The following is a 22791-nucleotide window of genomic DNA, read 5'->3' as shown; positions in this document are numbered from 1 at the left end:
TCCCAGTAGCTGCACGCATCAGGTTCAAAATACTGATGCTGGCCTACAAAGCCAAACATGGAGCAGCACCATCCTACCTCACAGCCCTTATTACACCTCGCACTGCACCTCGTATACTCCGAGCCTCCAGTACTGCTCGCCTGGTCCCTCCATCTCTGAAGGTAAAAGGAAGACGCTCATCTAGACTCTTCTCCGTCTTGGCCCCTCGGTCGTGGAATGAACTTCTCCTCGAGGTCAGAACAGCTCAGTCACTGAGCACCTTCAAACGACAGCTCAAGAACTTCCTCTTTAGAGAATATTTAGATTAACTTGTAACTTTCTTATTGTCGAACATGTGTATCTATATCTATATGCTTGACTTGACAGGGTCTGAAACTGTGTGTTGCCCCAAAACACATAATGAATAGACCTGATTTTATTATTAGTATATAACTATTATTTATAAGAAAATTAGAATTAATCATGAGTATTATCATGCAGATAGACATATTCACAGGTAATCACAGACAGATGGGGGGGGGACAGTCAGCACGATTCCCCTGCTCAGAAATGCTTAATTAATTTACATCCAGCCCTCACAGCATCTGTTACGTAACACTCCATGCAGCGGCTGCGCGGCCGTACGTTCTCGCAAACCAAACCAAGTTCTGCACGGCGGCATTATCTATCAAGAACGCTCCTAAATATGATCTATATTCGCATCTTTTCGGCCCCTCAGACTGCGTGCGCCGATAAACCTCGGGCTGCATATCCAAGGCCAACGGAAAAGCGCCTGTCCCTGTCCTACTGTGTGACTGGCATCTTTTATAGATTGAGAAAGGGCAAGATTAAAAAGCGTGAATGACCCACTGCATGAAAAAGAGAAATAAATTGGCCGACCATAAAGCGGATCTGGCAACACGCAGCCACACACACGCGTTCGTCAGCAGCGCCTCGTCCAATCGCGGAGCCCGGTGATGCTCTGGCGCTGCAAACACGGGCGCCAGATAATTTTACTACAAGTGGGTGTTTTTTCCCCTCCCGTAAAGACGCCGAGTGCGTCAGACTGCGAGTTCGTGTGAATTCGTGTTAAAATATGTTATTGTCGCCGCACGACAAACGCAGATCCTTTTTTTCAGGGCGGAGTGACGTACAGGTTTGGGTTTATTCTTGTAGAATCTGGCAACCCGGACTGTAACAATGAAGCGGAGGCTGGATAACTTTCCTGCAAATAAGGGCGTCAGTCTGAAAATTATTTGCTCAAAAATCAATGAAAATAAATTTTACAACCATAATTTTAGAATGTGAGCTCAGATCCTGTATTATATGGTTTGAGCAAAACGTGTTTTACGGACACCTCGTGGGTGCAACATAACTATATTCCGCCGTTCGCGTAACCGCCTGGGCGACGCGCTTCCGACGCTGAATGGACGGACGGACGGACGTACGGATGGATGCGCGAAGCGCCCCAGTGCGCATGCGCCCCAGCCGAGACGCGCATCCCCACATTCCCTGCAATGTATAGGCGGCGCGGGTCGCAAACATGAGCGTTAAAATGCGCGAACAAAGTGCCCTCGGCGGCGCGGGAGGATTCGTTCGCGGCCCCTGATACCCCGTCGACGCGCCGAGCATGTCAGGGACGGCGGATGCGGAGCCGGAGGGAGTTGTCTCCAAAGTAAAAGTGAAAAAGCAGATCAAGACAATCGTGGAGGATCTGGAGAACGTCTTGGGAGACTTGAAGGATGTGGCAAAAGAGCTGAAAGAGGTCGGTGGCCGTTTTCTACTCGGGATTCATTATTATCATTATTAGTATTATTATTATTGTTATTTAAAATGCGCACGTCTGCGTGTTGACGGGATGTGGAGCGACGTTCTCCTGTTGATGCGCTCCGCGGCGCGGCTGGAGGAATCGGCGAGGTCATGATCCGCAGAAGGCGCCCCGTTACCGGTCCGCCCTCCGCGGGGCCACATGGCACCCTCGTCGTCTCCTGACGACGCCACGGCGTGTGGCGGCTGTATCGGCCTCGGCGTCTTCGGGGGGGCCACCGTCGGTCTCGCTGCACCCCCCAAAAGGAGCTAATTAAGCCGCAAACCCAGAATAAATCACGGAGCAGCTGGAGAGGAAAAAAAAAACGGGTGACAATTTTTCCTATTGTATCATAACCAATTCACGATCGATAATAATTATCTGTATCGTTGCCATTATATCTAGCTTCCTTTTTTAAAAAAAAAAAAATGCACTTGCCGCCTTAATTTGAGACCCAATTATTGACCCCGGCTGCACTGTGCACTTGTCTACTTCTTTTGGGCGGCCATTAGGCAATTAACAATCAAATCAATACTTTAATTATGGCACGTCCACCGCCAAGGGCCGTAACTCCTCGTAATCACCACAACTACGCAGTAAATGACCACAAGTCACCACAACAGAACCTCGGCCCTCGCCAGCGTTCCGTAGTTTACATTTAACATGTACAGCGTTTAATAGTCTCCCTTATCCAGAGAGACTTACAATCAGTAGTTACAGGGACAGTCCCCCCCCCCCGGAGACACTCAGGGTTAAGTGTCTTGCTCAGGGACACGATGGTAGTAAGTGGGGTTTGAACCTGGGTCTTCTGGTTCACAGGCGAGTGTGTTACCCCACTAGGCCACTACCACCACTAGTAGTTGATGTGAAATCATACAAAATTGTTTTTGCCTCATTCACTGGGTTTCAGTACTTCAAACTACAGACTAGCACGCATGCTAACGCCAAGGGGCGTCTTAAGTTGTCCTCTGGAGGGACGCACGAGGGTGTTTGTGTGCAGGGAGCACCGTGGATCCAATGGTGAGTTGCGCTTGCGTCCCCGCAGGGCCCTCGTCTGGCGTGGCCGCCAACGCCCCCACGTGCTCAGGTGGCCACGCTGGGAAATGTGGCCGCTCCGGCGTGTCGCCGCGCTGTGTTTTTTCCCCCGCGGAGGATGACGAGGGTGACATCCGGCCGCAGGGAAATGCACGGACGTCTTGGAAACGTCCTGGCATCTTTGAAGGCGTCGGTCCGCCGGGCGGCAGGGATTAGTCAACAGCTAATATACATAAACGCTTAGCATAGAGCTAATCTTGTGACCTGGAATGCATGCTTAATGGCAGGTTACGCAATAAAGCATTTCATTAAAAAGCACAAAACAGACTTATGAACCCAAAAGGATTGAAAAACGTGTACATTTCATCATCCAGATAACAAAATGAAGCAAAATATCGACAAAACAAAAACAAAGTATCTTCAACGTGATATCATTTAAAAAATATATATATATTTTTTTTTTTACGTTATTCTGTTTGTCTGAAATAATGAGCAAAAAAACCCAACAAATCTTATGCAACTCGTCAGCCTGCATGGTTCCTGTCATTGTTCTGTCGCGCACGTAGAGCCTAGAACCACAAGAGGGAACGCCGAGGAGGCCGGACGCCCCAGCGCCCCGAGATGGCCGAGGAGCCTGAAGTTCGTGCCGGTTTATACCCGACACCGATGTGCCCGTTCCTCGTTAGTCACGCCGCGCACCGACAGGCGATATGTGTGACAAAAGCCTTTTCACCGCGCCGAGTGTCACCTTCATGAATAGAGAGTGTGCAGAGGGGCTCAGAGTAGCGCGGTCAGACCTCATAACACACACGGCCCAGAATAACAAATAAGCCGTCAAATTTTGAAAAGAGTTAAAAAGAACAAAAAAATTAATAAAAATGGAATGCAATGTCACTTTTTAGGAATTCATACATGGCATCTTTGGAATTATTTTCACGTCCAAATCTGGTGCAAGAAACCCAAAGGCCAATGTAGATATTTGCAACAAAGGGTTTTTTTATTTTTTCTCTGGCCACGCCGCCTGTAGGTATCCTTATCACCCCAACCAGAAAACTCGGGCTGACAGGAGTTATTTTTTCAACTATTTATCCTCGCAGTGCATGCGAGTTTATTTAATATGATCACATTTATATTGTACCATAACAACGAGCTTAATCATGCTTCGGGACACTGCTTGTTTTTTGGGTTTTTTCTTTTTCATACCACGTCAGTGGAAGGAGGCATCTGTGATTTTTTTTTTTTATTACACATTAAGACATTGATAATGCCGGATGAGTTTTTGCATTCAGAGTGATTGTTGATTCGTGCTGCCATTGTTAATAGCATTAATTCTCTATAAGGTACAACTTGCATATGAAGTGCTCGCCGTAAGAGCCTACTTCCCAGTTCGGAAATCAAATTCAAATTAAAATTTTATTTGTCACACACACAGTCATACACGGTATGATATGCAGTGAATATGAATGATATGCTTTTTGCGACTGATACAGACCACAGTATTGCAAAGGTTGCAAGTATACAATTAACCAATATGCAAATATTGCAGACATAACCAAATATTACACTTTTATGTCTTAAACATGAAATATGTGTAACAGGTAGGGTGAAGGTGTGCAAATGATTGAAAGTCTATATAAAGATTAAAAAATAATAATAATAAAATAAAAAAAGAGTAAAAGAGCAGAGGTTTTGTGCAAAGTGATTTTGTGCAAGGAGTCCAGAGTGATTGAAAGTGAAAGTGCTGGAGTGTATTGGAGTTCTATGCAGTGTTGTTGTTGAGAGCTCGGACAGCCTGTGGGAAGAAGCTCCTCCTCATTCTCTCTGTGTTGGACTTCAGGCAGCGAAAGCGCTTCCCAGAGCGAACCATCCATTGTTGGGGTGGCTGAGGTCCTTCACTAACCCTTATTGTGACTTTATCGCACATTCGAGTACTGAACCCTGAAATTAGTCTAGTCTTAGATTTGAACTAATCTAGTTTGAAAAAACATCACAGCACTGGTACATATTTTGTAATGTTTTTTTTAAATGGTGTATATTATCACATTATTATTACAAACAGCATAGCCTTTCCATAGGTTAAAAAAGAATGCAGTACACAACTGGTCTGTCTTGGCAACGTTCATTAGAGCATAGACATAATCAAATATCGACCGCTGCCATTCTGCCTCATGGACGATGGTTCTGCGTCCCCCGCGCATGCCATTCAAATAAAGAATATCACCATGCGCCATGTATCTCAGCACCTCGGGTGTCTTCAACAAAATTAAGGTTTCCCGCTTCATTAAATATGACGTTCATGACCATGTGAAGGCCCCTTTTTTTTTTTTAACTCATCCTTGACCGATACGGTTACCTGCCAGGTCAGTGTCACGGCTAAATAAGGTCTGGCCAGCGGTGGCTGTGGTTCATTGTGGATTTGGGTCACGGGCTGGGTAATGGGCTGCGTGGAGCGTCAGATGGCAACCACGCGGTTTTCGGTTTTATCGTGGACGCCGCCATCGAAGTGTCCCCGGAGCACAGGAACAGCAGCGTGTTTGATGTCCATCTTGTAGAGTCTTTCCCTGCTGCTGACATTGACTACATCCTGGACTCCTCCAACCCTACAACTGTAGGACTTATTATATCATCACCAGCCCGGCACTGACACCATTTGCAGGCTCACTCTACCCTGGAAGGGGGTCCCTCTCTGTATCACTCCTTCCCAGCGTTTCCTCCTTTCTTTTTTTCTCTCTCCTAGAGTTTTTTTGTGTGGAGTTTTTCCTTGTGTGCAGAAGGGTCAAGTGTGGGGGGTGTCAACTGTAGGGCCTGTCAAAGCCCATTGAGACATACTGTATGTGATTTTGGGCTATATAAGAAATAAATGTTGTTGCTGCCGCCGCGTTACGATGAGCCATTTCCCTTTTTCCCACTCCAGGTTGTGCACGAGATTGACTCGCTGACCTGTGACCTTCCCTTGGAGGAGGAGATGACGGACAGCTCGAAGACAGACACGCTGAACAGCAGCTCCAGCAGCACGACAACCACCACCACGGCTTCCAGCGTCGAGAAGATCAAGTACTACCCAGACGATACCGCCATAGGCTCCAGCATCGAAAGGATGAGGTTCTACCCGGACGACATGGCCATCAGCTCCAGCATCGAAAAGCTCAGATTCTATCCAGACGACAGCACCATCAAGTCGTATCTGGAAAGATCCAAGTTCTACAGAGATGACACCGCCATCACGTCGTATTCGGAAAGATCCAAGTTCTACACAAACACCACCGGTTCCTGCTTAGAGAAAATCAAGTTCTACACGGACGACACCTTCTTGAGACCCACAACTATTCTGACGGTGACGAAGAAGACACACCCTCCTCTTCCTCCACCTCGCCTAACGCCGCTCCGCAGCGAGGACCACATGAGGAGCCTCCTACCAGTAAAGCCTTTAAGATCAAACGGTACCCTCATGCGGAACGGCGTTTTCCCGGGAAAACCGGCCAGTTTACAGAACCTGGACTCCTGCTGCGCCGCGAAAAACTTTGTCGGCGAGCGGGCGCTGGTGCCAGTGTCGCTGCTGCGGCACGAGAAGAGCCGCTGCCACCCGGCGGCGTCCTCGGCGCCGGGCGGCCCGACGCGAGAGCGCGTCCGCTTCAGCGAGAAGGTGCAGTATCACGGCTACTGCCCGGACTGCGACCTGCGGTACGACGCCGACCACGGCGACGCGCACCTGCACTCGGAGACCACCGAGGGGGCGCCCAGCCCCGCCCATCGATGCTCCGCCCCCTCGCCGTCGCCGCCGCCGGCCACGCTGGCGCTGGAGAACGGCGGCGGTGGCCTCAGCTCCAGCCACAGTTTCCCCCCTGTCACCGCACCGTGCACGCCCCACCACCCGACCCTCAAACCGCAGAAGACCATCCTGAGGAAGTCCACGACCACCACCGTTTGATGTCTGCTGCCCTTCGATAGACATATAAATCTATATTTTTTCTTTCATAGCATTTTCTATTACGTGCGAAAAAAGGAGTACAGAAAAACGAAGGCGAACACCGATCGAGGAAGAACCTCCGCCACCTCGGAGGGAAGCCGAATGGTGAGTCCACTGCTTTACATTTACGGCGTTTACCAGACGGCCTTATCCAGAGCGACTTACAACCAGTAGTTACAGGGACAGTCCCCCCCTGGAGACGCTCAGGGTTAAGTGTCTTGCTCAGGGACACGATGGTAGTAAGTGGGGTTTGAACCCGGGTCTTCTGGTTCACAGGCGAGCGTGTCACCCACTAGGCCGTGACCACGGCTTTCACCAGTGCCTCGTACCGATGGCCTGTCACACCTGAGCGCTCCTCTCGAGCAAACAGGGGCCGACTCCATTAAATATGAGTGGCAGAGAAGATGATGGCGGTAAAAAGCGTGCGGCCCGCCGGTCCTCGGTCGGTTTTCATCTGTTTCACGAGCCGCAGCGGGCGAACGGCCGAGGCCTCACAGCAGTAAAGTAGATTTCGTATTCCGTCACCCCGACTCACACCAGCACGCCCGTGTGACGGCCTTCAGGGCCCGCCGTGGTCTGAGTGCGCGAGCCACGATGCGCTCCGCTCACAGGCCGGTGGCTGCTCGAAATCCCTGTAGTCGCACACGCCGTACGGTACAAATTTATTTATATGTGGACGTGTTAAAAGCGACATGTCTGCACCGTACCAGGAGATGAAAAGCAGGGACCAACATGAGCCGCTGTTTTTTGGCGCTGTCCGCAAAGCAAAAAAACACAGCAGCCCATAATGACAACACGGTAAAAAAAGGTCTACTTGAGGTTTTGGCAAATTTATCAAAAATAAAAAATAACTGAGAAAGCACGTGTGCATAAGTATTCACAGCCTTTGCCAAGAAGCTCAGAATTGATCTCACGTGCCTCCTTTTTTCCCCTGATCATCCTCGAGATGTTTCTGCAGCTTAATTGGAGTTTACGGTTGACTGGACCTGATTTAGAAAGGCGCGCACATGTCTATATAAGGTCCCACAGTTGACGGTTAATGGAAGAGAAACTGTCTCTAGATCTCGAAGCACAAATCTGGGGAAGGTTACAGAAACGTTCCTGCTGCTTTGAGGGTCCCAATGAGCACAGTGGCCTCCATCATCCATAACCTCAAAACCTGCAGGACTCTTCCTAGAGCTGGCCGGCCACCTGAACTGAGCCGTCGGGGGAGAATCTGGCCTGTATGGCACCCCTTAGTAAAATGCCACCTGAAGGACTCTCAGACCATGAGAAACTAAATTCTTTGGCCTTTGGTATAAATGCCAGGGGTAACATTTGGAGGAAACCAGGCACCGCTCATCACCAGAACAATAGCACCCCTACAGTGAAGCATGGTGGTGGCAGCATCATGCTGTGGGGATGTTTCTCAGCTGCAGGGACTGGGAGACTAGTCAGGCTAGAGGGAAAGATGACTCCAGCAATGTACAGTGACATCCTGGATGAAAACCTGCTCCAGAGGGCTCTTGAACTTGGGACTGGGGCAACGGTTCATCTTTCAGAAGGACACCGACCCTAACCACCCAGCCAAGATATCAAAGGAGTGGCTTCAGGACAACTTTGCGAATGTCCTTGAGTGGCCCAGGCATAGTCCAGACTTGAATCTGTTTGAATATCTCTCAGAGATCTTAAAATGGCTGAGCGTGACCTGACGCTTCCCATTCAACCTGATGGAGCTTGAGAGGTTCTGCAAAGAGGAATTGGTGAATCTGGGAAGGATCAATGTGCCAAGCTTGTGGCATCATATTCAAAAATATTGAGGCTGTAATTGCTGCCAAAGGTGCATCAACAATGTATTGAGCAAAGGCTGTAAACACTTATTGTGTGCATGGGATTTCTCAGTTTTTTATTTTTAATAGATGAAAAAGTAAACTTTTTTTCATGTTATCATTATGGGGTGTGGTTTATAGAATTATACCCGACACCTTACAAAAACCAGGCGAGATGTTATTTATTATATCGCGGTTTCTATTTCCTGTATCCCCTATCCGGTCAAACAGATGATGTCACTTTCGCAAATGCAGAATTAATTTGATTTCAGAATATTTCTGATGGATGAGCAGATGGCTGGGAGAAAATGAAGTGATCTTTGTATGTACTTTCTTTACAATAATGTGGAAAAGAAAACAGAATATGTGGTGAAACAACATGGAACAAATCAGAGCATCTTCTGGTTCTGGAAAGGCTGTAGAGTGTCACGGCCGTTTGGCATGGCGAGGTAGGTGATCTGAGATGATGGCAAGACATGACGAAGAAGAACGATGTCACAAAACAGGGGTTTAGTCCATGATGAACAGGACAGGGGAGACATCCGGTAACAAGTGAAAATGTAACAATGACGCAACGGTGAACAGGCACGATCGGGGCAGCTTTATGCGATCAGACACAGGTGAACACGATCAGGAAACATTACGCAGGACTAACGTGAATCTCCGGTCGGGATCCCGGACCCGGAGTAACCCCTTCCAGAGCGGATCATGACATCGAGTATTCTTGAGTTTATAAGGTAACAATAATAAAATTATAAGATTACCGAGGTGTGGAGGGAGAAGATGGACACTGAAAGTTTATTTCTGGTCACAGAAAAGGAACAAACATGCCGTTGCATTGAAAAAGAGTCCCTGCTGGTCTTGGTTGTGTGCACACTGAGCAGTTGGACGAGCAGGTTATGTGAACTCCCGGCAACCCTGAACCCACCAGTGCTTATGTATGGCATCAAGAGACCAAATGTACACATACACCAAACACTAACCAGACTTTTGGGAACGACGGCAGCAACGTGAGGAAGAACAGCTCTGATGATCTCCGGATTGCGCAAGTTTAAATGGGGGAGACGATTAGACAGAACAGGAGGCACCCGACACCCGGAACGAGGATCCCTGTCCGTGCCGCAGGGTCCTACGGAGGGAGTGTGAGTCGGGACTGACAACCCGGAAGTGAGGAAAAGGCAGCGGCAAGTGCACGCTACGGGATGAGGACTTACCTGGGAGTTGCACACCACCCATGACACGACGCGCAGACACAGACATCAATCCTAATGCTCAGGGGAAGGGGGTCCTGTCATGGGAGGTGGAACCGATGCATGTGTGAAATGGGTTTGACTAAAAGAAAATGTCATTTTTGTCTGTTCGACTAGGTACTTGTACTATAGTGACTCGGTTAAATGGAATTTCATTACTAAAAAAAAGAGACCAAAATACAATCTTCATCGACTGAAACTAAACTGAAATGTCATCAGTTCTTGTTGAGTAAAACTACAATAGAATGAAAATGAGTATAGACGTGACCAATAAAAACTAAAATGACAGCTTGATGCAAAGAAATCATTAAATCAATGAAATTTGTCCTCTGTATTTAACCATCACCCTTGGTGACCCATGACTGGGAGCAGTGTGGGGGGACGGTGCTTTGCTCAGTGGCACCTCAGTGGCACCTTGGCAGATCGGGATTCGAACCGGCGACCTTCTGATTATGGGGCCGCTTCCTTAACTTTGGCTTGTTTTAGTCTGTTCATAACTCATTACTGCACACTTTCACAGCTGTGTTGCCATTGAGCAGAACTTACAATTCACCGTTCCCGTTGTTGCTGTTGTTGAAAATGAAAAATGGGGCTCGGCTTCCATTAACCTCGTCTATCCATTGTGCCTAAATTGTCCCTGTCGGGGTTGCAGGAAACTGGCGCCAATTCCAGGAACAGGAAATCCCGGATGAGGTGCCAGTCAACCAACTCACACAGGGGTCAACTGGGCACAGCCAAATCACCTAATGTGGACCACAGCACCCAGAGAGGGCACAGCGAGAAGGCTGCATGCAAAGAAAGGGCCCGAGGCGTGATTGTTTTCAAGGCTGCGGTGCAGCCTCTGCACCACTGTGTCGCCCCAAACCATGTCCAAGGTTACTTAAAATAATGTAAAGCGTACATTAAGCATGCATAAAACTGTCATATATTGTATAATAACTCGGACTCGGAGCACTGAACAGGAATGGAATGTAGCTGTAACGTTTGATTCAACGTCCAGCCACAATAATTCACTTTCTGAACCATTTTATTTTTTGAACCAAAGATGCTGTCTGTGGCCCCTAAGTTGATGTTTCAGTTTGAAGAAATATGATTTGGGAAAGGGGCCGGGGACTTCTCAAGTCCTAGGCCACCCGATTGGCCTTCATCAGGCACCCGATTGGACTAATAAAACAGCACAACATTCACGCTTCCCACCAATAATTAATTCGAGACAAGTAGCGGTTAATCTATGGATCCCTGAGATATTTATTTATTTATTTATTTATTTATTTTCTGCATACATATCGTATCGTAGTCATATAGTCCACAGTATGGACAGTAAGTCCATGGCACTACCCGGCACTACGTGGCCATACTGCTCAAGGGACCCATATCCTGAAAGAAAGAGTGCAATTCTATGCAATTTTATGTTCAATTTAATGGAATGGACGGGTGACACAGCAACTGTAGCGGGTGGGGCCTTCACTGAGACTATTGGTCGGGGCACCTTCCGGAGGGCTGTTGTGCCACAGTTGCGCCGCTCACTCTGGAGGCCACCAATGGCAAAGAGCAGGGCACAGATGACTTGCACACGGATTTTTCGACAAAAATGCAGTTCACATGTCCACTGCAGATAGGACACAGTGTGACAAGGGCTACAACTCTTTTATTTCCTGCAAAGGAAAGATGGCAGCAGCAGAATCTGAGCGGACAGGTTTGGACGTCTCTCAGTCTACTCAGAACGTTGACCAGGTGAGGGCTCTATGAAAAGGCCAGTAGACAGATGGCCAAGAACGTGTCTGAGATGTGCTCCAGATGTGCTGAGATGTCCTCAGTCTGGATGATTCGGACTGGGAATATGAATCTGTAATGAGCAGAACTAATGGGCTCCTTTGTGTTTGTCCTGCTGAGGACCAGGATTTTGTTAGAGCAGAACATGTGATTGGCTGAGGCTTTGTCCATCGTTCCTGCTTGCGAGGTTGGGGCGTGTTGGGGTTCTTGTAGGTTGCGGGCGCGATAGAGAAGCAGCCTGAGTGGTGGTGCGTCCTCAGACACACGAGAGCCGCATCTCCCAGAAGCCACTCTGTTCTTGTTTATCGTACGGCCGATGAATGAGGTTGGGTGGAGGAGCTTGCCTGAACATTGAAGTGAACACATCTGCTGCCTGAGGCGCAGCTGCTGCCCACCTCTTAATGTGAACACGAAGCGAGGAAGACGGACTGTTGTTCAGCGAATTTGTAAAAGAAATTTAAAAGCACAATTAAACAACAATAGGGTTCTAAATAATTATTTAAACGTTCTGGGGGGGGGAAAGAAAATGAATATTTTACAGATAAAGACAAATGCTTGTGTGTTCACCAATGTCAAGAACGTCCTCAGAAGTTACGTAAAATGACTATTTACTAGTTACAAACTAAATTCTTTTTTTTTTTTAATTCTTCCTTGTCACCCGTAATAATTTTTATAACATAAGAAGCCCTCATGCACCGTACTTCTTCGTTTTGGAGGATTGAAGGGTGCAGGGTGGTAGTAGCCTAGTGGTTAACACACTCGCCTATGAACCAGAAGACCCAGGTTCAAATCCCACTTACTACCATTGTGTCCCTGAGCAAGACCCTAAGTTGCTCCAGGGGGGGACTGTTCCTGTAACTACTGATTGTAAATCGCTCTGGATAAGGGCGTCTGATAAATGCTGTAAATGTAAATGTAAATGTAAACCCCCTCCTGTCACAAGCAGTGTTGCCAGATAGCTGTGGGTTTTTTTTTAGCCCAGAATTGTCCAAAAAAAAAAAAAAAAACCTGCCGTAATGAGTATTTTACTGCTGCCACTACTTCGCATACGTAATTCAGAACTGGGTTTCTCAACTCGTACTTTTGACAAGCCGTTTTTTCCTGATGTAACATATTCAAAACTGCCCGATCTGGCAACGTTGAGCCTAAGGTTGCAGTCTGTCCGACTTGCTCCTTTGTTTATATTAAAACTTGCTCCCAGTGCCATCGTCTCAGTGCCACCATTCAAGCCGCACTCTGGCTGGTGAGCAGGTGAACACGACGTTCCCGAACGCGTCCAGGGCTCTCGGTTTTAAATGAAACTCCCCCAAAGCCATCCACTTTATTTAGCCGTTTTAACCCTGCTGGCTTATAAAGCGGTGAAATCGTGGAGACAAAAGGTTATCTGCCTGATTAGTTGACGCGCAGCGGAGCCGCTCCGCAGGTAAATTCTAGAGTAATGAGTTAAGAGTTCAAGTTCATATAGTGGTTTTCATCTCATAATATCCAGAGCTGAAAATTGCACTCCACTTAATTAAGGCTTTCATCACTTGTTCAGTATGTGTAGGAAAACAAACTGTGCCTTTAAATCTGTGTTGTTAAGGATCTACATGGTAAGGAGACTGATTATTACTTTATTACTATTGTGAAGGGATTTTATGATCTTATGAGCACAATAAGATTAGCAGCTCAAAATCATTAACATCAAGATAAATTCCTCAAGGTCCTGATGGTTGGGGGTTTCATATTAAATGAAAGCAACAAGTCATGAAAGGCGTACATTTCACTGATTTTATTCTAGTACGAGGGGCATTGCGAACTGTCGCTTTTGCAAAGCGATTTTAATAGCAATCTGTTAAAATTGACAAATGTTTAAAGTACATTTTAATTTATTTCACAGTCTTGTGCCAAGTAAAGTTCATTAACAGGGAACAGCTGCTTAGCAACTAAAGCAACATAAAAGCAACATAAAATGCACCTCTTGGTGCATTAATATGCGACTCAATTGATTTATGGCCACAGGTGTGCATATGTGGGCTATTTTACAATGCTAATCAGAATTCATAACGGCAACTCTGCAGCGAAGTGCCCCTTCGGCCTGAAACAGATTGCAACAGCTACTAGGTCCACTTGTGTTTTCTCGCGTTGCACGATGGAATGTTGGGAGCGTACAATGGCGTAGCGCAAGTTTTCCCACTGTTGTGTGCAGTGACCTTGTTTTAAAGATGGACAGATGGCCCAGGCGGGGTCAGAATCTGACAGAAGGGCACGGCCCTGGATACCCACTGATTCACAATGCAATGAAATTACAGAGTCGTCCATGTCATGGCAAAAATAAATGGCCGCCTTGGAAGGTGTTCAGTAATTGATTCTGGGGGGTCTGTTTGATTGACAGCAGCATCTGACAAAAACATCGCCTTGAACCCCACTGAAACATGATCACAGACGAGATTGGCCTCAAAATGTAATATTTGCAGAGAAAACCTAGCGACCAGCTACAGCTTCCAAACCAAACTGTACTTTGGCCACCGTTAATTGGTGGAAGTTTCGCAATGGTCATTTCGCTGATATGAATTAGAGAGGAGAACCTAGAACCTTTCACTTTTTCACTCCGACCCCTCACACAGGGCAGTCTTTGAATTTGGGGCAGTGGTGGCCTAGCGGTTAAGGAAACGGCCCCGTAATCGGAAGGTTGCCAGTTCGAATCCCGATCCGCCAAGGTGCCACTGAGCAAAGCACCGTCCCCACACACTGCTCCCAGGGCGCCTGTTGGGGCCGCCCACTGCTCACTCAGGGTGATGGGATAAATGCAGAGGACCAATTTCACTGTGTGCACAGTGTGCTGTGCTGCTGTGTATCACAAGTGACAATCACTTCACTTTCTACTTTTAAAACCTCGGAAATCAGTGCCACGCACGACACCTTTAGAATTCAGCAACTTCATGGAACAATGACTTGCACTTGGTGTCCGGAGATTTCCTGTTTCAACACGAAACATGTTTTTTCATGCATGACAGAATGTGAACATGTTGCCCACAAAAAGTCCAGACTCCGAAACAAAGGAGATGAATGCTCCGGCGGCGCAGGAGAGGCGGCATGCCCTACAGCCGACCGAAGGAAGAAGAAAAAAATAAAACTTCTTCTCTTATCAGAGTAATTAAGCAGCTAACGATTGCGGACTTTCATCCTGCTGTTGCGTCAACCCTAATATCGATACGTCCTCGACGTCACGCGGATGAAAGCAGATATGCGCGGCGCAAGGCTTATCCCCCTCCACCCCCGGCCCTCCCTCCCTAGCGGTTAAGGAAGCGGCCCCGTAATCGGAAGGTTGTTGGTTCGAATCCCGATCCGCCAAGGTGCCACTGAGGTGCCACTGAGCAAAACACCGTCCCCACACACTGCTCCCCGGGCGCCTGTCATGGCTGCCCACTGCTCACCAAGGGTGATGGGTTAAATGCAGAGGACAAATTTCACTGTGTGCACCATGTGCTGTGCTGCTGAATGTCTGACAATTCAATTCAAGGTGGGAGTCGAGGGGGTGGACTTTCTATGGCCGTCCTTCAGCGACATATGCGGGCCTGATGCTTCCTGGCCATGTGTGGTTCACTGGGGGAGTTGAAACCAGCATGTTTTGCCTGGATAAAACATCGCTCTGCCGAGTGGGATTCCATTTCCACGGATGAAACAGTCCTGATGCCCACGTTGTCAATGTGCCAGCAGCACACAGGAAGTTCCCACAATATTTGCTGGCTTGGACCACGCGCTTCACAGTTCCATGCGGTGTGCAGCAGCTTTAAAAAAAAAAAAATGTTAAAAAGTGAAGCGATTGTCATTGTGATACACAGCAGCACAGCACACGGCGCACACAGTGAAATGTGTCCTCTGCTTTTAACCATCACCCTGGGTGAACAGTGGGCAGCCATGACAGGCGACTGGGGAGCAGTTTATGGGGACGGTGCTTTGCTCAGTGGCACCTCAGTGGCACCTTGGCGGATCGGGATTCAAACTGGCAACCTTCTGATTAGGGGGGCGCTTCCTTAACCGCTAGTCCGCCACTAGGAACTAGGAAGAATGTTTTAGGCTATTAGCATTGTCCATATATGTGTGTGAGAAGAAAATGTCCCCATAGGGTTCAAAGCACAATTACACTAGCTTATAGGGACTTTTTAAAGTCTCTGTGAAATATATGGATTCTTATACTACTGCGTCCGATATGGCACGAGGAATTTACTGAGAGGAATCCCAGGAGTGACAGGTTGATGTTACTTGGATGCATGACTTTAAGCCTCATTCAACCTGGGGGCACCCGTAATCAGAAGGTTGCTGGTTCGAATACCGATCCGCCAAGGTGCCACTGAGCAAAGCTCCGTCCCCACACACTGCTCCCCGGGCGCCTGTCATGGCTGCCCATTGCTCACTAAGGGTGATGGGTTAAATGCAGAGGACACATTTCACTGTGTGCTGTGCTGCTGTGTATCACAATGACCATCACTTCACTTTGTTATGATGTTGTTTATGATGACACCATAACAGAATTATGCTGCTTGAATGTTGTTGCTTACAGGGACCAAAATTAGTTCAAAGAACAGAACAAAAACACAGTAGATAACAGGAAGAACGTGGAGAGCAGGGGCTCTGTGTACAACGTGGAAGTTATCAGTTATTGAGAGTTGTTTAATACTGTTGGTGAAAGAGGGTCCCGTGTATGACCCGTAAATGATAAAGACTGATCTACTGAGCATTTTAACCACAGCACCAGTGCCAGCACTCACGGTATTGCACTCCCTCTCATGTACGATTTCCTAATTATTATAGCCCGGGTGCACGCAATATAGTGCTTAATAAAATTAAAAACACAACACTGTCATTATTGTGGGGCCTCAGCTGGCCTCCTGAAGGTGCACAAGACACAGGAGTGTGTTAGCAGCTGAGGATCCTTCAGACGGCAGAATTGGTCAGACGGAACAAAATTGGCAGAGGAAACATGAAAATTTGAAGACACGAAAAAATGCATACAAAGTCATTATGTGACTGGCAAAGCAACTATCAAATACACTGTTACCTCAGGGTATGCATTTAAGACACTTGTTCTTCATTATTTAAAAGTATGATGGTCTTTTACAAAAGTGGCAGTTTTCAACCACAGTAAAGGGAAGTGTTTTAAAGCATATATGCCACCCACAGGAAGCACTGTAGATTGATTATCTATGGCTTTTGGTAAAGTGGCAGTGGGGGCCTAGCGGTTAAGGAAGCGGCCCTGTAATGAGAAGGTTGCCGGTTCGAATCCCGAACCGCCAAGGTGCCACCGATCAAGGTACCGTCCCCACACACACTGTCATGGCTGCCCACTGCTCACCAAGTGGTGCTGCGCTTGCTGTTCATCACAAAAAATCACTTTCATTTCCACTTATAGCATGTCAAAATGTTTTAAATGACTTTCACTTGACTTTTTAATTACTTTATTTTTATTGATTTCTTTCACTAATGTTGACTAAAACAGAACAGCAATTGATTTTCTTCCAGCACGTGACATAGCTTGGGTCGCTGCTTGCATAAAAACAGGCATATTGTATTGTGGGCATTAGGGTTGCACAGAAAATATTTATTTTGACCAACAGCTTAATTTATTGCATGTGAAATTAAACCTGTACAAAAATACAAATCATTATGTAAAAATGTTTTTTCCTTAACAAGACAGCTTAAATATTAGATATTGACATGGTTAAGGTCAGGTATTGATAATGAATACAATTTATCTGTATATGATCCTAAAAAATGAAAAATCAACCCAGCTCTTGTATAACTGTCAGTTGTGAGTCCTGTTTCAGGGTTGATGCGTTGGTTAGGTTTAAAAAATATATATATATTCTTTTCCCTTGTTATGTAAGAGTCATAATATGATAATAGATATTAGGCTGAAAACATCCAAAACGCTCCTTTAAATATTAAGAAGTCTGTCATTATTTTGTGTACTTTTTTTGTTTCCAAAATCATGAATTATAATGAATTTGTGATTTTTCAAAAAAAAAACAAAACAAAAAAAAAAACAGATCATATTCTTATTAGACATCCTTGGCTTGCTTTTGCTTGGTGAGTCTGTCTCCCAGCACCGAGAGGTCACTTAATCTTCCGGCCCTCTCAAAGTGTCCATGAAAAAAAGCTCAGCGCTTATTAAAGCCGACTCGAACGAAGATCCTCTTTTCCAGAGGAAAAGCATGCAATTTAACGTTGCACCGAAATCGCTCAGTCCGCCTGACTAGAATCGGGACTCTGAGGGAAAATATCGGCCCTCTGGCACTCGGGATTTTCACGTGTGAATTACTCTCGAGCATCATTTTTTTTCCCCCCTACATGGAGTCAGATTAAGGCAGAGAGGCGTCGTGAAGCAAATAAGGCCGCAAAGTTGAGCAGACTGGTTGGTCTCCCCAGAATTCCAGAGGCGTGGCAGCAGACGTGACATGAGCGTGGAAGCACGTTGCCGCCACCACTGTGCTCGTGTGAACACTTCCGAATCCTTTATCAGGATCCCTGTCATTACAAGCTTCTTCCGAATTGCAGCGAGCTGTTTGCTGCTGCGCAATCCTGAGAAAGAAAGCGTTGATGCGCACAGATGTAACGGTGTGTGTGCTGAGCGCGTGGGCTCGCGTTTGTGCGGTTTTCGCCATCTATCGACGCGCGTGTGCGCGTATTTGCATGACGCGCATATTTTTAGATGTGTGTGTTTGTGTCACGGTTCGCGCAGGGCACCTCCCTTTAGTCAACTTCATGCTCCTCCTCCGCATGGCCCTGAGAGCGGTTTCATAACGCCCTCAGCTTCACCCTCATCTTCATCAGCTTTACCGCTTTATTCTAAATGTGAAAGTGAAGTGGTTGTCATTGTGGTGCACGGCACAGCACACGGTGACACAACAAAATGTGTCCTCTGCTTTTAACCATCACCCTTGGTGAGCAGTGGGCGGCCACGACAGGCGCCCGGGGAGCAGGTGCTCTGCTCAGTGGCACCTCAGTGGATTTAGGATTCGAACCGGCAACCCTCTGATTACCGGGCCGCTTCCTTAAACGCTAGTCCACCACTGCCCCGGCATGTTTTGACGTGGCTTCGAGAGCAGGCCTTCAGAAGATCTGTAGATCGTTCCAGGGAGGGATCAGTATGATGTTTTTCAGTTCACGCTGTACAGCCGTCTGACTTTTTATTGGCTAGTTAAGGGTCACACACCTCCAACTGGTCACCAAATCAACAGGTGGACAGTAACAACGTAAATGCAATTTGGTTTCATCGTGTCTCTGTACAATACTAAAGTATCTACCATTGGAGAGACGTTTTACATTTCAAAGTCAAATATCTTTCTTTTTACTTACAAGTTATTACACAGTGACATAACTGCTGCTTAGCTGGTTATCTTACATCCCTGCCGAAGTTTGCAATCTGCGCAATCTCTGTTGGCTGAACGTCGCAACTTTTTTAATGAGCTGTCAGAGGGAGTTATCCTGGACCAGAGGATGCTGGTTCTGAACTCCCACTGCTGATCAGGTGACCTTCGGAGTGACCCGAGGGCATCACGCAGTCCAGTTGTATATAAACTCCTTAAACGTGGCAGGAGAAAATCGATACCGCACTCTGCCGTCCCACACACCCCTGCTGTCCTTTTCACCTCGAGATCCTCCCTCAAGGCCAAAAATAAGTCATTCGATTATTTATATCAGTGATTGTGAGTCACGCACTTCCGTTGCAGCCGATGGCGGCGATTTATCGTCTTCAGGCCGAAGGAGCGTTTGAATGTGTGTGACGGAAGATGGTTCTAACGGAAGCGGCGACCTTGAAGTGGCCTGACAAGGATACTGACAATGACGATGGGTCTGAAAGGAAACGGGAGCATAAGCGCTATGGAAATGTGTATGGGTGGGGTTAAGAGCTGATCTTCAGTGTTTCTGCTTAAACTCGTCCCTAATCCGCGGCATTGAAGTTCCTGCTTCTATTTATCTGCGCTTGGAACGCGGCGGGAACGCGCTGTACAGCTCTGCCTCCTGAAGTGCAACTCCACAGCTTAGTATTACTGCTGGAGAAGGAGCACCAACGAGCCCCTTCCCCCCCGTAAAGCCCTCGTCATTGGCACTGCAGAGCACGACCAAAAAATATTCACTCCGTCAATCCCGTCATTCCGAAGGGTACCTACGCCTCGTTATAGTATAGTATAATAAGTATTTATATGTTTAATGATTTAATCATCATAGAGAACACTATATAGTGTAGACAGAAAAAAATAATTAACGGCTGAGTTATTGAATTGCCATCAATAGATGAATGTTTGTTAAAAAAAGTTCTCTGTACAAAAGTTACGGTTTTTGGTCCAGTGGGGGTAAAAGAAAGAAAATATAGTTCCGTTTTTTAAAAAAGTGACTTAGTGAATTAAACATGACAAAATATCAAGATAATATTGTCTCAGGTTAATTACCAATAATAAGGTGCACATGAAGAAACCGTACAACACAAACATATAAAACATTAACCTCAGCCAATCTTGAATAAAAAATATTAACTTAAACAGAAATGTAGTTTTGTTATTAGCTGGGCCTTTATTTCAAAAAGATATTACTTAAAACCACATCACTTTGGTGATCTTATTCAGCCTGTGCATCGCGTGACATCCATTTTTTTAAAATCATTATAAATACATTTTTAATCATTCTCGTGCAGTTTTTAGACTACTGTACTTTGCGATTGAAAAAGTGGGATGTACAGAGCTAAAAAAGGTAGCGGCTTCAGTTGTTTCTATTCTTTTACAAACCAAATAGTAGTCCCCAAAACCCCCCTTATCAGTGGTTGAATCAGCTGGCAGGTGATGCTTTCTGAAGTGAGACAGTCCTGATGTCAGATGGTCACCCATTATAACCCATGCCACATTAGGCCTAGTTGAAGACCGTTTGAGTGTTGGTATTAAATGTAAAATCATGTTTTTCTTTGCTTCTCTGCAGGTTCTTGTCTCCTTAGCTGCACAGGCCACCCTAGGACAGTGAACTATTGGCCCGACTCGGTCACACCCAACCAGAAGATCTTACGGCGACCAGCAAACAGCACGCCAGGCGGCGGCAGGGACGACTCGGAGGCATCTCTCACCCACCCTGGAAATAACGGAGAGACTAGACCAAAGTTCCGTGCCAACTAGGATGAATCATTTACAATTAAGATGAGAATTCTTTGTGAAGTGAACACAGAGGAATCCGAGACAAATCCCTGGCGAAACCCCTGGAGGGAATCCTCGGCGCTTAACATCACAAAAATAAAAAGGCCTCTCAGAAATCCTAACGAGAAATGAATCAGGGCAGCCTACGCGCTCAGTTCGTACGCAAAGTGACAGCGCGCTCATTGTTAATGACGCTGGGTCAGGTCTCTCTCTCTCTCTCTCTCTCCCCACATGCGCCTTGCTCCACTCCTGTAGTGGGAAAAGAGAGCTGATAACGGAAGTAGCGGCCCACATGGTAGGGTGGGTGGGGTGAAGCTTTGCTGCATGCCACTAGGGGGCAGCAGAAAGCCAGCGTGGGGAACAACTAAAAATTTGTGAAACGTGTGAAAAATACATTTGGTTACGTATGAATAAAAATGCAGAATATAGGTCGTTGTTTTTTCTAACGAGATTTTCAACTTGAAAAGAGAATATTTTTTTATATATTCTTAAATGTTGATTTCAATTTTTTTTTCTTTTTTTTCAGTACAGTTAAACTCTGCAGGGCATATATGGATAATTTATTTATGTACTGTTCAATAAAGTAGTAAATGAGATATTGATATATAAGACATATGTTTCATACAGAAAAATGAAGGCAACGTGTAATATGTGGACAAAAAAAAAAACTGGAAAAAAATGAAGCAGAAACAATACCAAATAGTCAAAGCAGAGCAGTAAATATATGAGTGGAAAGAAATGGTCACCTCATTCATTGCTGTAGTGTTCTATGCATTACCTGGAAATGGCATTACTTGTGCTGGTTCTTCAGCTGACAGTCCTCAGCCACACACACTTGAGACTATGGAAATGCTGTGAAATCTATATCTGTCTGTCTGTCTGTCTGTCTCTCTATCTATCTATCTGTCTGTCTGTCTATCTATCTATCTCTCTATAAACTCTATCTGTCTATCTAACGGATGTTGGGAAGGGCTGAAGTCTGGTTTTTGTTTGAAGGCCACCCAAAGCTGCTGCTGAAAGAGATACTGAGATGCTCATGACTTTCAGAACCGTGTGAAATCATAGCACTTTGCACTGTAAATGTATTCTTTATACAGGGAGATCCTGTCCCTTTAAAATACTAAATAAAATAAATCAAACACATCTGACTCATTTTCAGCCTTCCCTTTTTACATTTACAGCATTTACCAGACGCCCTTATCCAGAGCGACTTACAATCAGTAGTTACAGGGACAGTCCCCCCCCTGGAGACACTCAGGGTTAAGTGTTTTGCTCAGGGACACAATGGTAGTAAGTTGGATTTGAACCTGGGTCTTCTGGTTCATAGGGGAGTGCATTACCCACTAGGCTACTACCACCCTGTGCTATTATGTGTGTATCCAAATGCACACAGATAAAAGCTGCTTTATCAATCAAAGGGTATGGCTTATTAATAAAACTGATAATTTTTTGTTGCATTCAGGATCAATTTAATATTCCAAAATAATTTTCCTTATGGAAAACAATTTGAACCCTGTGACCAATAATGTTTCCAAATATATTATAATGATGTTGCAAATAGGTATAGGTAGAACAACTTAACTTACCTACACATTTACATAATACATTTTTTCTTGAAACTTAGGCTATTAAGGGTCTGTCAAGCATTTATTTTGGGGCAACATACAACATACCACACTCCTAACACACCATAATTATCACATCCACACTAAATGATGTGCAGAGAACATTTACATATGCATGTGGACTGTGTGACAACATTAAGGACCTTATTTTTGCCGTGTTACCAAAATCCATGCATTGTGCAAGGTGCTTCCAGTTATGTGGGCACAAGAGGTGTGTCATATGGGAATAATACAACAAGTCCAATGAACTTTCCTATTCGTTAACTCACTGTACGGTAATGACCTGCGGCCTAATTATGCGTGGAATGCCCATAAATAACTAATTGTGTCTCCGAAGACACCAACAGCTGTTCTAATTCAGATGGCCGGTGTCTGGAGAAATCTCA

The 22791-nt window shown here is 46.0% G+C and overlaps 1 protein-coding gene across 1 annotated transcript; it reads left to right on the top strand.

Moving 5' to 3' along the window:
* The first annotated feature begins 1256 nt into the window (after positions 1–1256).
* Positions 1257–21873, top strand: prr16 (proline rich 16). The gene is made up of 3 exons (XM_028996386.1): positions 1257–1744; positions 5736–6893; positions 20572–21873. The coding sequence occupies exons 1-2, from the start codon at positions 1610–1612 to the stop codon at positions 6747–6749; spliced, it is 1149 nt and encodes a 382-aa protein (XP_028852219.1). The 5' UTR covers positions 1257–1609; the 3' UTR covers positions 6750–6893; positions 20572–21873.
* Positions 21874–22791: the final 918 nt, after the last annotated feature.

This window comes from Denticeps clupeoides, chromosome 11 (genome assembly GCF_900700375.1).
Source record: "Denticeps clupeoides chromosome 11, fDenClu1.1, whole genome shotgun sequence".
NCBI lineage: Eukaryota > Metazoa > Chordata > Actinopteri > Clupeiformes > Denticipitidae > Denticeps > Denticeps clupeoides.
Note: the sequence above shows the minus strand (reverse complement) of the source record. Positions and strands in the feature narration are given on the sequence as shown.

Coding starts and splice junctions, on each gene's coding strand:
- prr16 (XM_028996386.1), top strand. CDS start 1,610: ATGTCAGGGACGGCGGATGCGGAGCCGGAGGGAGTTGTCTCCAAAGTA. Junction 1,745..5,735: donor TGGCAAAAGAGCTGAAAGAG/GTCGGTGGCCGT, acceptor TTCCCACTCCAG/GTTGTGCACGAGATTGACTC.